General features: G+C 38.4%; 1 protein-coding gene across 2 annotated transcripts in view; it reads right to left on the bottom strand.

Annotated features, from left to right (window-relative positions):
• Positions 1-396: 396 nt before the first annotated feature.
• Positions 397-16,797, bottom strand: part of GMCL1 (germ cell-less 1, spermatogenesis associated) — a 40,075-nt gene continuing 23,674 nt past the window's right edge. For both annotated transcript variants that reach the window (XM_036435622.2, XM_036435623.2), the window contains 5 exons: positions 13,431-13,500; positions 10,425-10,500; positions 7,509-7,654; positions 4,976-5,063; positions 397-1,694 (listed from right to left, as the gene is read on the bottom strand). In XM_036435622.2, coding sequence (XP_036291515.1) covers positions 1,566-1,694; positions 4,976-5,063; positions 7,509-7,654; positions 10,425-10,500; positions 13,431-13,500 — 509 coding nt within the window. In that variant the 3' untranslated portion in view covers positions 397-1,565. The remainder of the gene's footprint in view (positions 1,695-4,975; positions 5,064-7,508; positions 7,655-10,424; positions 10,501-13,430; positions 13,501-16,797) is intronic.

Here is a 16,797-nt window from a genome sequence, read left to right as displayed (position 1 = left end):
TAAAAAAACTTCAAGATTGGTATTTCCATTTTTTAATATATAAAGGGTAAAGAATCTCTGATATGTTAAAAAATTCAAAGGCATCTTATAAAATATAATTATAGCAAATAAGAGAATAAGAAATATAGCCTCTTGATGCAGCCAAATTATTGTATTAGAACATTTAAACTGCAGTTCTGGGGGCAGAGGAAGGGGAGGCATTTAAAGTCTCCTTTAAATTAATCTGGAGGATTAATTTTGAAAAGCCAAAAGCAATTTGCAAATTTATGGACATATTACTGGGGAAGAAAAACTATCCATAAATTCTAAAAGTTAAATCTAATTGGAAAATATCTAACTTTAAAAAATTCTGGTTTCAACTAAGGTTTGTTTTTGTCCATTTCATGTAAGAACTTATTCATTTTCCAAATGGGTATTTATTATTTGTACAGATATATAAAAGTGATTCCCATTTTTTAAACATACTAAAAATATACATTAACCATAAGAAGAATTCACTCTGTAAAGACCATGAGCATGGGTATTTTCAAAACAGCAGTAAATACAAGAAGCCAACACATATAAATCACGACAAGTGTACATCTCATTTTTGACAAAAATAAGATATATTTTTACATTAATGCTTTATTACCAGCTTCTATATGACATCTTCCAACCTTATTTATATTTACTATGAAACTATTAGCATGTGTAACTCAAAGGCACTCAATTCAGAGGTTATAAAGTCCTGAGCTTACGTAGGAAACAAGATTCCCAACTAAAATTTGAACATAAATAATTCTAAAGATCAGAAGTTATGAAAATATTTAGAGTGTAATATTTGGTACATAAATAATCTTATGAGCTAATAATAAACTTGTACAAAATGTAAAAAAAAAAAAAAAAAAAAAGACCATGTAAGGCAAAAGAATATATTAAAAGTCACATTGATTCCCTCCCCCCCAATTCCAGTCATTTGCAAGTCTGAAGCTGATTCTTTTGTTGTTAAAATTCTAGAAAAGCTAAATTAAAAGCAAAATAAAATAGCATAAAAATGTTTAAGGTAAATAAAGTCTTCAGTTTAGTCTCTAAAGCCATGAAAAAAAGTATTTAATGATTAAAAACAGCTACATATTGGAAGGGTAATAGGAGGAATCATAAAGAGCAGTTAAAAAAAATTAAAGAACAGCCTTAAATGCATCAATTGAAAGAGAATTTACAATTAGCTTTTCAAATTATTCCTTTAGCATTCTTATAGACAAAATTTACAGATGGATAACTGAGGTACATTAACATTAAGTAGGATCAAAGTTTAATCTAAAAATTAAATCTATAGTTGGTTGCAGAGAAATGTGAAATTTACCTAAGTGATTTTCTACTGATGCTAAAAACATGAGCTGACATCTTTATAACAGAAATGGGTTGACAGGTATATTCTTGTCTTTAAAATGCTTTTAATATAGTCACAGAAATGTAATGAGAATGAGAATAGTCTTCTATCTGTACAGTTCTTAAGGCCTTTGTCATTGTTAGTCACCTTAGATGTGAAAAGTTTTCAGTGCTACTATTTCCAACTGAAAAGGTCCTCAGTTTTCTGAATTTTCTGGATGATGACTACTTTCAGTTCTTTTTTCTGGTGATATATACAGGAAGTTACAGCAGATATATAAAGGGAAGATCAGAAGCCTGCTGTCCAAGTTCATTACTACTTGTTCCTAAAAAACAAATTGGTTGTTTTAATGACGAGTAAATAGTAATATTAGAAAAACAAGTAGAAAACCAAATTGCTAAACTGAATGAACTGAAGGAGATAGTACGGTAGTTAAGAACTTGCATCTTCATTAAAAACAAAAACAAAAACAAAAAAACAACTTCAGTCTGAGAGTCACCACTCAAATCTCAAAACTCCCACCCACTAGCTGTGTGATTTGGGACAAATCATTGACCTTGTCAACTGCAGTGTCCTCACTATAAAATGGGGACAATGAGTGCCCACATCATAGGATTACATGAGACAGTGCACACAGAGGGCTAGCAAAGCAGCCATCTATGAAGTGCTCAATGACAGTAGTTATTTTCATTGTTGAAAAACTTCTGTCAAGTACCTACATATTTTCTGTATGGACAGAGTCCAGATATATGTAGATTTCTCATTTGGCTTCAATTTCTGAGGGCTTTTAGATATAGCAAATAATTAGGATGAAGGTGAGGAGTCATTATTACCAACAATCATTGTTCTTATTCTTTTTCTTTTTTTTAAATATATTTTATTGATTTTTTTTACAGAGAGGAAGAAAGAGGGATAGAGAGTTAGAAACATCGATAAGAGACAATCATTGATCAGCTGCCTCTTGCACACTCCCTACTGGGGATGTGCCCGCTACCAAGGTACATGCCCTTGACCGGAATCGAACCCGGGACCTTTCAGTCCGCAGGCTGTCGCTCTATCCACTGAGCCAAACCGGTTTCAGCTCATTGTTCCTATTCTTATCTAAGATTTCCCACTGTCTCAAATGCAGACATGTCATTTGTCTATTGGAATATAAAGCACCATGTAAAATCAACTTCAAGTTCAGTTACCTCAATACATATAAGAATGTCTGGAAATCCCAGAGAGACAGGATTTGATAATACACCTGAGGACCACACATGTAACCATGACTCATGCTACAGGTATCTTGTTTGGAACCCTTTAAAGCACTTGGTGACCAGAATAAGTCATTAGAGTACAAGCAGCAGTAATGAAATTATAATTTTTACTTCTTTAATACTTGGATATATTCTCTGCAATAATATGCAGTAGATTCAACTTATTTTATACATTTTAGAGAATATGCTACACAACACTGTTAGAGTTTTTAATTTTTTACTAAGGCAGATGCTTCTGGAATGTATTCCTGGAATAAAGGAGGACTGAAACTGGAACATCTGTATGATATACATAGGTTCAATATAGTCTTCTACTGGGGGAACAGCTTGACACATTTGGATAAAGAAGGTAGGGAGCCCTCCTAGTTGGTTTGGCTCACTGGATGGAGCAATTGGCCTATGGACTAAAGGGTCCCAAGTTCGATTTTGGTTGGTTGCAGGTTCACTGGCCCTAGCAAGTGTGTGTATGAGGAACCAATTGTCTCTCCCTCTCCCTTCCATTCTCTTTAAAAATCAATGGGAAAATATCCTTGGATAAGAATTAACAACAACAACAAAAAAGTAAGGAGCAGAAATGCCTCACACACACACTCATGCACTATTTCTCTATATTCTTTTTTAAATTTTTAAAAATATATTTTATTGATTTTTTACAGAGAGGAAGAGAGAGGGATAGAGAGTTAGAAACATCGATGAGAGATGAACATCGATGGGCTGCCTCTTGCACACCCCCTACTGGGGATGTGCCCGCAATCAAGGTACATGCCCTTGACCAGAATCGAACCCGGGACCTTTCAGCCCGCAGACCGACGCTCTACCACTGAGCCAAACCGGTTTCGGCTCTATATTCTTTATAACAGAGAAAGTGAGTAAGATGGGTAAGATGATGGGTCAGGTGAGGCAATCACCTGGGCTGATGGTGCTAAAATGCTTTAGCCACTATGGCCTAGTCCAGTGGTCGGCAAACTCATTAGTCAAGAGAGTCAAACATCAATAGTAGAACAATTAAAATTTCTTTTGAGAGCCAAATTTTTTAAACTTAAACTTCTTCTAATGCCACTTCTTCAAAATAGACTTGGAACATTACAGATGTCTGTTATTTTAGAAGCCTATTGTGCTAGAGGATATGTTCTCTTAATATTCAATAACTATATAGAGACAAACTGGATTATCTTAAAAGTATTTGCTATTGCACAAATAAATGCACTTATGAAGACAATGAATGAAGCAATTAAGATTCATAACTCTTTGAGGATAAATAATTAGTTCCCTATTAAAGCTATTCCCTGTATCTTAAAATCAAATTTTTTTGTGTGTGTGTGTCTTTGTTATATAATACTTCTAGTAGAATGGGGTAAACTATATGGAAGAGAACATGATACTTACATCTTTGCCTTCAAAAACCTTTAAATCAAATGTTAATTCTACCTAATAATTTTTACTCTGGCCGAAACCGGTTTGGCTCAGTGGATAGAGCGTTGGCTTGTGGACTGAAAGGTCCCAGGTCTGATTCTGGTCAAGGGCATGTACCTTGGTTGTGGATACATCCCCAGTGGGGGATGTGTAGAAGGCAGCTGATCGATGTTTCTCTCTCATTGATGTTTCTAGCTCTCTATCCCTCTCTCTTCCTCTCTGTAAAAAAATCAATAAAATATATTTTTTTTTAAAAGAAATTTTATGCTGTTTGGCTGGTGTGGCTCAGTGGTTGAGTGTTGACCTATTAATCAAGAGGTCATGGTTCAATTCCAGTCAGGGCACATGCCTGGGTCGCAGGTTCAATCCCGAATAGGGGCGTGCAGGAGGCAGCCAATCGATGATTCTCTCTCATTATTGAGGTTTCTATTTCTCCCTTCCTCTTTGAAATCAATACAAATACACACACACACACACACACACACACACACACACACACACACACACACTAGAAGCCTGATGCCATGAAGATTCCTGCTAGAATGAACCATCCTTTCCCTGGCTGCTGGCACTGCCTTTCCACTCAGGCTCAGCCCCTCTTTCTGCTCCAGCCTCACTTCCCACACTGCCCAGAGGCCCTGAGAGACAGGATGGGGGTGAGGGTCGATTGGGGAGGGAGGTGTGGGGGAGCAAAAAGCCTGCGTGGTCATCACACTCCTGTCATTTGGCTATCTGTGTATGCAAACTAACCGCCATCTTTGTTGGGTTGATTTACATATCACTCCTGATTGGCTGGTGGGCTTAACGGAGGTATGGTCAATTTATATGTTTGTCTATTATTAGGTAAAATCTATATATATATATTTAAATTCTAATTAAAAGGATTCAAAAAAGACAAATAATTATAATGAAACAAAAAAGTAATCAAACATACCTGATCCTTTTCAAGTGTAAGTATTTGATAGCCAGTTGTTCTACTACATATTAGTTTCCCACTACTATCGAAAGAGGCCAAACGTAATCTAGGATTTAAAAAAACACAACACACCACAAATAAAAAAACACATATACAATTATTTAAAACCACAGACTAATTTAAATAAGCCCCTTTCACTTTATTTTTGTCTTCCATATTCTCTAAAAGTCTTTATTTGATAAAAAACTTTAAAAAGTTTTTTCAAACTATAAACTGATTCCATTTAGATTTATAAACTTGTGCTATTACACATAAAATAATAAGTGCCTTTTTTATGTTGGTAGTATATACATAAAATTTACAATTTGACCATTTTTAAGTGTACAGTTCTTGGCAATAAAATACATTCATATTGTTCTGCAGTCAGACCACCATCTGTCTCCCGAACTTTTTCATTTGCCCTATTGAAACTCTGTACTCAGAAAGCATCAGCTCCTCATCCCCCCTAATCCCAGCTCCAGACAACAACTATCTTACTTTCTGTCTCTATGAACTTGTCTACTCCAGATGCCTTGTGTGAGATGAATAAGTACAGTATTTGTTTTTGTGTGACTGGTTTATTTCAGTTAGCATAATGTCTTTGAGGTTCATGTTGTAGCATGTATCAGCATACCCTTCCATTTTAAGGTTGAATAATACTCCATGCCACATTTTGTTTATCTGTTCATCTCTCAATGAAAAGCAGGTTGCTTTTACCTTTTAGCTATTATGAATAATTCTACATAATAAAAGCATAGTTTTGCAAATTGTGCCCTTCACTGGGATTTCACCTGGGAGTTTGACCAGGGGGCATGGCTGGAGGCCTCTACTGCTGTTAAAAAATGAATGTACAGCCGGGACCGGTTTGGCTCAGTGGATAGAGCGTCGGCTTGGGGACTAAGGGGTCCCGGGTTCGATTCCGGTCAGGGGCATGTACCTTGGTTGCGGGCAGATCCCCAGTTGGGGGTGTGCAAGAGGCAGCTGATCGATGACTCTCTCTCATCGATGTTTCTAGCTCTCTATCTCTCTCCCTTCCTCTCTGTACAAAACCAATAAAATATATTAAAAAAAAAAATGAATGTACAAATATCTGTTCAAGTCCCTGCTTTCAATTTTTTTCTCCTATACCCAGAATAAAAATTGCTGGATCTTATGGTAATTGTTTAATTTTTGTGTTATAATGTAGAAATCACTGCCAGATCCAATGTTAAGAAGCTTTTCCCCAATATTTTCTTCAAAGAGTTGTTATATAGTTTTAGTTCTATGTTTAGGTCTTTGCTCCATTTAAAAAATATATATATATATTTTTAATTGATTTCAGAGAGCAAGAGCGAGGTAGAAACATCAATGATTAGATAGAATCATTGATAGGTTGCCGCCTGCACACCCCTACTGCAACCTGGGCATGTGCCCTTGGCCGGAAACCGAACTTGGGACCTTTCAGTCCATAGGCGGATGTTCTATCCAATGAGCCAAATCAGCTATGGCTCTTTGCTCCATTCTGAGATAATTTTTGTGTATGATTTAAGTTAAGTATAAATAAGTGACTTAAAAAAAAAATGTTCATTAGCTATTTTCTAATTTGTCAGCATCCTCTTCAGAAAAATATTGCCAGTTCAACTATCAGGCAAAATTGGACATATTAAATCTTACATAAAGTGAAGGATAATACCAAGCATGTTTTCGTGAAAAAATACCTTGCTGTATTTCCAGTTTGGACCTTTTACTTGCTAAGAATAGCAAGTAACAGCTTCAGCATCAAGCCCAGTATTAATCCTTTAACATTCATATTACAGCCTATCTTTCTCCCTGACATACTAGATCTAGATCTTATGACTTAGATTATTAATATACTAGAGGCCCAGTGCACAAAATTCGTGCACTGTGGAGGTGGGGTGGAGTGGGGTGTGTCCTGCAGCTCAGCCTGCACCCTCTTCAACCTGGGACCCCCTGAGGGATGTCTAACTGCCCACAGGGATCGGGCCTCAACCAGCAGTTGGGCATCCTTCTCATAAACCAGGACTGCTGGCTCCCAGCGGCTCGCCTACCTGCCTGCCAGCCTGATCACCCCCTAAATACTCCCCTGCCAGCCTGATCGATGCCTAACTGCCCCCGTGCCTGCCCAATTGCCCCCAACTGCTCTCTCCTGCCAGCTCAATTGTCACCATTGCCCTCCCCTGCTGGTCAGGTTGCCCCTAACTGCCTGCCCCTGCAGGCCTGGTCACTCCAAACAGCCCTTCCCTACAAGTCTGGTCACCCCCAAATGCCCTCCCCTGCTGGCCATCTTGTGACCACAGGGGGACGGCCATCTTGTGCAATGACGTGATGGTCAATTTGCATATTACCTCTTTATTATATAGGATTATAGGAATGGAGCCCCATCGTCCCCTTGCACATTCATATATTTGGATCTTATCAAAGTTCTATTGTCGGTATAAATTACCAAGGTTTGATTTTATTTTTTATATTTTTGGGGAGTGAGTTGAAATAGGGTGGGACGATCTCAACATACCTAAATGCTACGCTCCTTCGAGGTTGTAAACTGACAGATCCACTACAGGGCTGATTCAGTGTATTACGTTTGAAAATGATGAATCGATTGGTGTAAGTTACAAGCAGGTCAAAGCCGAAGTTAAAACCTGTCCACCGCCAGCAGTACTAAGAAACACAAAAGAGAAAGATTTACTTCAGTTTGTCACACTAGCAAGTCGAAGTTCAAAATGTGTGTTTTTTTCTCTCTAACTCATTCCAAATATTTCTCTCATGGGTCCATACTTTTTGTCAGTGCCTCTCTCTGAGGCTTTCCATATGCCTGTGAATACATATAAAGGCGTACCATACAGATAGAGTATATATCAAAGCCCCAAAGCAGCCTTTGTGATAATTGTTCCTTGAAGTACATTCCTAATATCACCTCTTTGTGATCTGTTTTATACATCTCCATGATGTAATTCTGTCAAATGTAATGTGGCTTTTCATTGCAACTCTAAGTAGGTATAGATTAAGGGTATAGGAGTCTAAATGGAGATAGTATGAGCCCATTAAGATCTACCTTACTTTAAAATTCCGTAAGTAATCAAAGATACACAACTGAATAATTTTAGTATATGTGCTGCCGAAGCTAGCACTCACAACTGAATAATTTTAAATACCATATTAGGTTCACAAGTTTGTTTATCCTGCAGTTTAATAATGAGGGGCTATTAAGTAAGATGGTGTGGTACAGTGAAATAAAGTTAGGGTCTTCAAGTGTTTAGCTGACACTCTAACAGTAAACAACTAATTTAATAGTTCACCAATATCTACTGAGTACATACTATGTGCTCTAGGCATTGAAGAAGTAGCAGTAAATAAGTTTCTGCCCTAATAGAATGTATATTTAATACGTTTGTGTGGAAGTAGATTAATAATGCATATAGACTAAAGTGGAATGGAAGAAAAGGGAACAGAACTGTCAGGAAAGAGAACAAGGTAGGGGAGGGGGGCTTGCAGTTGGGGAGCCTGCTGGTTCAGACAGGTTGTCAAAGAAAGTCTAAGAAGATGCTAAGTGAGTGGAGGCCGGAGTCAACTAAGAAATGGACTAGATAGCTATATGGGGAAAGAGTGTCAAAGAGAACATTAAATACAAAGCTTTGTAGGGGAAAACATGCTTGGCTTATCTGAGGAATGGCACTGTATCTAGGGCAGTGGTCGGGAAACTCATTAGTCAACAGAGCCAAATATCAACAGCACAATGATTGAAATTTGAGAGCCGAAAACCAACTTCTGTGCATGGGCCACGAAGTTTCAATTGCACTATACGTGCGGGCTCGCCTGCACATGGTATTTTGTGGAAGAGCCACACTTAAGGGGCCAAAGAGCAGCATGTGGCTCATGAGGACATATTCCCTTGGGAAACTTAAGAAGGATCACCATGCAACACTCAAGATGTGCTTGAAATTTAGTTACAAACCCCTGCTGGGATTTTTCTTTAGTTACATTCATGCGTTTTTCTTTAGTTATATTCATCTGTTTGGGAGCAGGTATGGAGTTTATGGAAAGTTGGTACTTAATAAGAATTGGGTTTTGCCAGGTGAGTTTGACAAGAGGGACATTATGCATACAAGCCAAGGGTCCTGGGCCTGTATGCTCAGTGGAAGAGCACTGGCCTGAATACTCAAGGGTCCTGGGTTTGATTCCCAGTGAAGGACATGTAGCTGGGTTGCAGGTTCAATTTCCAGCCCCTGTTGGGTGTATGCGGAGGCAGACCAATCAATGTGCCTCTCTCACATAGATGTATGTTTCATTCTCTCTCCCTCCCACTACTCCTCCCTTCCAATCTCTTTAAAAATCGATGGTGTTAAAAAAAAAAAAAAAGCTGTTGAAGTCAGGTGCTAGAGGGGATAGAGCTAGAAAGATAATAGGAGGTAAAGTCTAAAAATGATATGCTTGAAATAGATATTTTGAAGAGGTGGAGTTTTAAAAAATGTAGTTTAAGTCCCTTTAGTGGACCATAAAATAAATTTAATGAGTCAGAATCCACTTTTTAAAAAATTTAAAGAGAGCCCTAGCTGACTGACGGGTTGAAGATTTGATTCTGGTCAAGGGTATGTACCTCGGTTGGGGGCTCCATCCCTGGCCCTGGGTCAGGATGTGGGAGAGAGGCAACCAATAAGATGTGTGTTTCCAAATCCACATGTCTCTTTCTCTCCTCCTTTACTTCCTCTCTCTTTAAAAATCAATGGGGAAAATATCTTCAGGCAAGGATTAACAACAACAATAAAAACACACCAAAAAATAAAATAGCAAATAGGATCTTTGGACACAGCAGCAGATTAATTCATAACAGTTTTATACATTTATATTGGGGGTAATGAAAAATGTAATTCTTCATTCTAGCAATGAAATGGTTTGAATGTTTTTAATGGTAATTATAAAATAGAATTACTTTTTCAACTATGTAACAGTTTCCATTTAAGTGCTTATTTATTTATTTACTTATTAAATACATTTCACTGATTTTTCACAGAGAGGGAGAGAGTTAGAAACATCGATCAGCTGCCTCCTGCACACTGGGGATGCGTCCAGCAACCAACGTATGTGCCCATGACCAGAATCGAACCTGGGACCCCTGAGTCCGCAGGCCAAAGCTCCATCCACTGAGCCAAACTGGCCTCGGCCATATAGGTGCTTATTTTGCGGTACATCTTAATTTTTGTATTGCCCAGGGATCCTCTTCTTAAATCTTTTTTCTGGACCCAAAAAATTCAACTGATACAAGGCCAAATAATCAATCACCACTGAGAATGTAACTTTTTGTCCAGGAGACCGTGCTATAGAAACTATCAAAAAAAACTCTTCTGGTGTCTGACTGTAACTAAAAATGAATTTTGCACTGAAAGTAGAGCAATTTGTATGAGAATTATTAAAAGTCACAACCAATACTTACTTCACCATCTTTGGCAAGCTTTCTACCACACCTCATGCTGTTTGCCTCTAGTTCTTCTTTATTGATTTCTTGAGGCCTAGAAATATACATAAATCATGAAATCTCATAGGAAATAGACAAGTAATAATTGAAAAAGAATTGTGAGTTAAAAAGAACAGAAGTACTTGTTACTAGTTAAAAAATAAATGTTTTAAAACTTGTTAAAAAATAAGTGTTTTGTGGTGCAGATAAAATAAGAATTCATTGATTAAATATGGTCCTCACTTTAATAGCCCTGTAGAATGAGCAGATGTTCAATATATGTGGATAGAGTGCTTCATGAGGGCCAATATAATTAATTCTATACTTCTGAGAGCAAGAAAACCACTATTCTAGTTCAATCCTTTCAATGAGACTCTATTTTAAATTCAATAAATATACAGACAAGAAAAATCTTTAAAAAATAAAGAACATCCAACAGTTAAAAACTGAATATACAAAAGAAATAGAATGATTTATAAAGTATTTCCTCCATTACCAAAATGTTTCAAATCTGAATTCCTCTTGAGAATTAACTTTCATTTTTTAGTTTTTATTATTTCTGTTTCAATAATCTTATGCTTGTATAAGATAAGTATTTTGTGAATATATTTGGGAAAAAATGGGATATATAGTAAAACTAAGAACTCTGGATAATCTCATAATCATTATAATAAATTCGTATGAAACTTTTACATACTCATCGTCTGGATATAAACATAACAAGGCCATTATTTTAGGAGGTCCTTTGGTATATAAAAATGCGTTAGCCCCGGCCAGTGTGGCTCAGCTGGTAAGGCATAAGTCCACGCACTAAAAGATTGCCAGTTTGATTCCCGATCAGGGCACAGGTCCAGGTTTCAGGCTCGATCCTTGGTAGAGGGCATGCAGGAGGCAGCCCACTGATGTTTCACCCTCATATCAATGTTTCTCTCCCTTTCCCTTCCTCTCTCTCTAAAAATCAATTTAAAAAAATCTTAAAAAATGGCTAAAAGGGATCGGGGCAAAAATATTAAAGTTCTTAAGACCTCTTTTATATACTCACACATGGATTGTCTCATCACTCTGCTCATACCAACTAGTATAAAGATCAAGTAATAAATGTGGCAGTACTTTTGTAAACCACAGAGGACTATGAATTGAAAGAAGAGACAGTTTTCTTTCCCATAAATATTTATGTACAAGGTCATATGCTTTTGGGTAAGGCAATCTGTTACCACAGGATGTTAATTATCTTTAGACTCAAAATTCTTCATAAAAATCATGTCTTATGAAAGCACTAGAGGCCTGGTGCACGAATTTGTGCACTAGTGGGGTCCATTGGCCTGGCCTGAGGAATTAGGCTGAAACTGGCTCTATGACATCCCCTGAGGAGTCCTGGATTACAAGCGGGCATAGGCCAGGCTGAGGGACCTCACCGGTGCATGATCGGGGCCAGGGAGGGGCATGGGAGGTTAGCTAGCTGGGGAGGGATTGTGAGAGGACTCCAAGGCGTGTCTGGCCCATCTTGCTCAGTCCTGCTCAGCCAGACCCCACAGGAAGCTGACCTACTGGTTGGAGCATCTTCTCCCTGGTGGTCAGTACATATCATAGTGACTCGTCGACCAGTCAACTGTTTGCACCCTGGTGGTCAGTGTACATCATAGCAACTGGTCAACTGGTTGACTGCCCTCTTGTGTCAGTGCATGTCATTGCAAGTGGTTGAGCAACCTTAGCATATCATTAGCATATTATGCTTTGATTGGTTGAATGGTCGACTGGACACTTAACATATTAGGCTTTTACTATATAGGATTATTCTAAGTAATATTTTAATATGTTGAAAGAAAATTGTAATATATCACTAGGTGAAACAAAGTATATGAGATACTCAATTTCACTAATATAGCAAATGACAATTCAAACATTCCATTATAATTGACCAGAAAAATATTTATAAGATTGATAATGTTATCGTATATAATAAAAGCCTAATAACATGCTAAGTATCCAGTTGTCCAGTCAGCCATTCAACTAATCAAAGCATAATATGCTAATCATATGCTAAGGCCACTCAACTGCCCAGGGGGCTGACAGTCGACTGACCAGTTGCCATCACGTGCCCTGACCACCAGGGGGTAGACACTCTGACCGGTAGGTTAGCTTGCTGCTGGGGTCTGAGCAAGATGGGCTGGACACGCCCTGGAGCCCTCCTACAGTCCCTCCCAGCCCCAATCATGCACTGGTGGGGTCCCTCGGCCTGGCCTGTGCCCTTTCACAATACAGGACCTCTCGGGGGATGTCTCTGTTCCTAATGGTGGAACAACCGGTCACTATGATGCTCACTGACCACCAGGGAGCAGACACTCAATGCAAGAGTTACCCCCTGGTGGTCAGTGCGCTCCCACGGGGGAAGCACTGCTCAGTCAGAAGCTGGGCTCATGGCTGGCAAGCACAGTGGCAGTGGTGGGAACCTCCGAGGGGAGCTGGCCTAAGCTGTCAATTGAACAGCCCCTGAGGGCTCCGAACTGTTACAGGGCATAGGCTGGGCTGAAGGCTACTTTCCCCCATCCCCCTGCAGTGCATAAATCTTGTGCTCCGGGCCTCCAGTAGAAAGATAAGAAATAAAGCTGATTACATGATCTTTGTTCTACTTTAATAGCTTTTGATTTTTCAATATGGTTACTGATTTTTCAATATAATGAATGCCCTTAAATTCATATAGCCAAAATTTTTGTTTTGTTTTGTTTGTTTTTTTAATATATTTTATTGATTTTTTACAGAGAGGAAGAGAGAGGGATAGAGAGTTAGAAACATCAATGAGAGAGCAACATCGATTAGCTGCCTCTTGTTATCTACTGGGGATGTGCCCACAACCAAGGTACATGCCCTTGACCGGAATCGAACCTGGGACCTTTCAGTCCGCAGGCCGATGCTCTATCCACTGAACCAAACTGGTTTTTAGCCAGTTTTTTTCTAATGAGAAATGATATAATGTAACATACTTACCCCACATCACTGTCTTGTTCTGCCCGGAGCATAGCAAGCCACTGCTGTTTATACACAGAAGACAGCCATCCTAAAATGTAAAAATGAATAAATATATTAGAAACATGGAAAAATAGAAAGGATTTAAAATTTTTAAGAATTTGATAAAATTGTTACTTTTTCTAAATTCAAGTTTAGAATAGCAATAAATAAAGCTGGTGATTTATATTTTATAAATATGTTATAATAATATGGCTTAATGATTTTTAAAGTGGTAGGTGCTATTTTGTTTTGCCTTACGTTAGATTCTATTTAGATTATATACATTTAAATTAGAACTTAAATCTTTAGCTAAAAGTATATCCTTGTATTTAATAGTTTTCTTTTCATAACTTTCATTTGTGAGAAACATACCCTAAAGAAATATTTTCAGTTTTTACAAAAGTTTTAACAGAAAACTAATGGATTGTTCTTTTGTAATCTAAAAATAACTAATTAATAGAAAATAAGCCATCTTTAAATTACCAGATGAATTATGCACACTAGAGAAATGATTCTAGCATATTAAACTTAGGTAACTATTTTTAAAAATAAAAATTCCAATTTAAATCCTATAAATGGAATAAAAATTGCAGATATTTTCCTTTAATAAACGTAATTTCCCCCATCAAATCAATATGTGTAAACTGAAATTATTTTAGATTAAAAACATAGCTATATTAAAAATATAAGCAGAATTGACTTAACACCATATTTTTCTGCTTTTATTTATTCTCAACCACAAGAATTTTTTTTATAATGTAAAATTTTTTCCTTTTTCTTTAAAATTTTATACCTATTGATTTTAGAGAGAGATAAAAAATTGCTTTGTTGTTCCACTTATTTATTCACTCATTGTTTCTTGTATGCACCCTGACTAGGGGATCGAACTCACAACCTTGGCTAATCAGATGACTCTCTAACCAATGGAGTTATCTGACCAGTAGAGTTTTTCTATATTTTACGTTCTCAATCTCTACCCAAAATTAAAAAAAGGGGGAAACGCTAATGTGGTTAAAATCTGGATTTTCACTTTATAAGTCTCTAATAAAGGTATCCAGATGACTTGTACTGATTTATTGGTATCTTTCCTCATAACTCTTGAATTGACTTAACACCATAATGACTGGAACGACCAGTCACTATGATGTACACTGTGGCCAGAGAACCGGCCCGGTCAGGGGCAGGGCCAGCCAGTCAACCTCCCACAGCCCACGCTCCTCCCCATGGCTGGCCCTGCCCTTAATTGGCCCCCAATCCCAATCAGAGCGAGACTCACTGGCCAATTGCCTGTGATCTCTCCCCACAACTGGCCTGACCCTGATTGGGGCGGGCGGCCAGCCAACCTCCCACCAACCTCCCACCGTCTCCTCCTCCCAATAGGCCTGGCCCCGATCCGCCCTAATTGCAGCCAGGCTGGCCAGAACCCATCCATGCACTGGGCTTCTAGTAGAGAATATAATCTTCAGAGAAACTGTGTCTAAAAACCCCACAACGATGCAAATATAGTACACACCATCTCATCTTGGCTCTCTAAAACTATTAGGTCTAGTAATAATTAATGTCGTTTTCTAATACTTTTAAATCGAATTTATTTAAACAATACAACAAAATTTAATCAACAATATAGTTGCCGTTGTTTTCTACTACTTGTGCCCAACGCTCAGGAAGCATTTTACTCCCTCTGTTGTAAAATTCTTGTGATTTTGATGCGAAAAATTCGGTCAATGCATTTTTGAGGCATTCTTCATTATTAAATTTTTTTCCAAGAAGAAAGTTTTGCAAAGAATGAAACAAATGATAATCGGAAGGGGCAATATCAGGAGAATATGCAGGTTGAGGGAGAACTTCCCATTCCAACTGGCACAGTTTTTCAGCAGTGATTCTTGCAGTATGCGGTCGTGCGTTATCGTGGTGAAGAATTATGCCCTTACGATTAATCAGCGCGGGTTCTTTTTCTCTTAAAGCTTGGGCTAACCTTTCCAATTGGGCACTATACACTGCACTTGTAATGGTTTGGTTAGATGGTAAAAGTTCATAATGAAGAATTCCTTTAAAATTCCACCAAACACACATCACTTTTTTCGCATGCAAGTCAGGTTTTGGCGTGGGCTGTGGAGCCTCATTTTTGTCCAACCATTGAGGCCGCCTTTTCAAATTAACATACAGCACCCATTGTTCATCTCCGGTAACAATTTGCTCTAAAAACGGCAAACGGTTTTGACGAGAGAGGAGCGAACTGCAAATTGTGACTCTTTGATTACGGCTGTTGTCGTAATCAAATGCTCAACGCAGGAGCTGCGGTGATGCACACTGGCCATTTACAAAGAAATGGCACTGAGGACCTGGCACCAACAAAGCAACACCTCACTTCCCCCAAGTGGGACACAGGTTCCACCACCACCTGGAGCGATATCTCACCAAATCGCAGCCAACGCTGCTGAGACCCCATGGGGCAAAATGCGGCCCACAGCCTCGCCTGGCTCAGTGGTAGAGCGTCGGTCTGTGGACTGAAAGGTCCCAGGTTCGATTCCGGTCAAGGGCATGTACCTTGGTTGTGGGTGCAACCCCGGTGGGGGGTGTGCAGGAGGCAGCTGGTCGATGTTTCTCTTATCGACATTTCTAGCTCTCTCTCTCTCTCTCTCTCTCTCCCTTCCATGAGGAACCCATTTTCCAAACTTTTGGACTTTGCCAAGTGCACGCAATTGATTGGAAATTGTTTTTTGTGAACAATTTAAAGTTGTCGCAAGCTCTTGTTGGGTAATTTGAGGATTTTGCACCAAAAGAGCTTGAAGAGCTTCTTGATCAAAATTGGACACACGGCCTCGACCACTCTTGTCATCTAACGAAAAATTTCCCTCGCGAAATTTCTCAAACCAACGCTGGCATTTTCTGGCGCTAACTGCATCTTGACCAAGAGCACTACAGATGTTTTTTGCAGCCTCACTTGCTTTTCTTCCTAATTGGAACTCGTAAAGCATGCAGTGCCGAATATGCTCTTCATCCGCCATCTTCTTAGCCCTAGTTTTGCAACAAAAACCAAACCAAACACAAACTTTTTCAAGCAAAACTTGTTAATTGCACTTCACACGTTCTGTAGATACCACGTGTTTGAAGGTTATGTCAATACAAGTCAACACCAAGCAAGATTTTAAATGAATGTTAAAAAACGACATTATTATTATTACTAGACCCAATAATATTATGAAAATGATTCATATGGGGAGTTGAGTTTGATCTCTCTCCCTTGCTGAAATAGTTTCTACATTTCTCACAATAATCCTATATAATAAAAGCCTAATATGCTAAGCGTCAAGTCATCCATTCAACCAATTAAAGAGTAATATGC

This window comes from Pipistrellus kuhlii, unplaced genomic scaffold (genome assembly GCF_014108245.1).
Source record: "Pipistrellus kuhlii isolate mPipKuh1 unplaced genomic scaffold, mPipKuh1.p scaffold_m20_p_13, whole genome shotgun sequence".
Lineage (NCBI taxonomy): Eukaryota > Metazoa > Chordata > Mammalia > Chiroptera > Vespertilionidae > Pipistrellus > Pipistrellus kuhlii.
The sequence above is the reverse complement of the archived record's forward strand: the minus strand, read 5'-3'. Positions and strand labels throughout refer to the sequence as shown.